Here is a 360-nt window from a genome sequence, read left to right as displayed (position 1 = left end):
TGTATGCTTATACAATTATGAGAATTATTTTGTACTATTATAATGTTATTCATTGGATCCTTTGGCATCACAGGCTACAATTTTTACTTTAGACACTTTGAGAGCATCAGGACTGTCCCTGAACTCCACATCAGTGAGTACACAAGTCCAGACATTATCACAGAAACGATACGTGCTAAGTGAACCACGGAAATTGTACTTTATCTTAACCTTGGACAGAGCAGTGTTAATGCTTTTGTCAAACTGAACCAATATATCATGAGCTAGTTCTGGAGTGATTAGTTGTTTATCAATCAACTCATCCAGGGTGTCTTGTAGGCATACCCCTATTGTAGTGTTTCTGTACAGATGATAACTCAT

The 360-nt window shown here is 36.9% G+C and overlaps 1 protein-coding gene across 1 annotated transcript; it reads right to left on the bottom strand.

The window, feature by feature from the left end:
- Positions 1–45: 45 nt before the first annotated feature.
- Positions 46–360, bottom strand: LOC136251632 (transcription initiation factor IIA subunit 2-like). Its single transcript, XM_066044088.1, has one exon. It carries the CDS (start codon positions 358–360, stop codon positions 46–48), a length of 315 nt encoding a protein of 104 aa, XP_065900160.1.

This window comes from Dysidea avara, chromosome 3 (genome assembly GCF_963678975.1).
Source record: "Dysidea avara chromosome 3, odDysAvar1.4, whole genome shotgun sequence".
NCBI lineage: Eukaryota > Metazoa > Porifera > Demospongiae > Dictyoceratida > Dysideidae > Dysidea > Dysidea avara.
Note: the sequence above shows the minus strand (reverse complement) of the source record. Positions and strands in the feature narration are given on the sequence as shown.

Excerpts from the sequence above, each read along its gene's own strand:
- LOC136251632 (XM_066044088.1), bottom strand. The coding sequence starts at position 360 with ATGAGTTATCATCTGTACAGAAACACTACAATAGGGGTATGCCTACAA.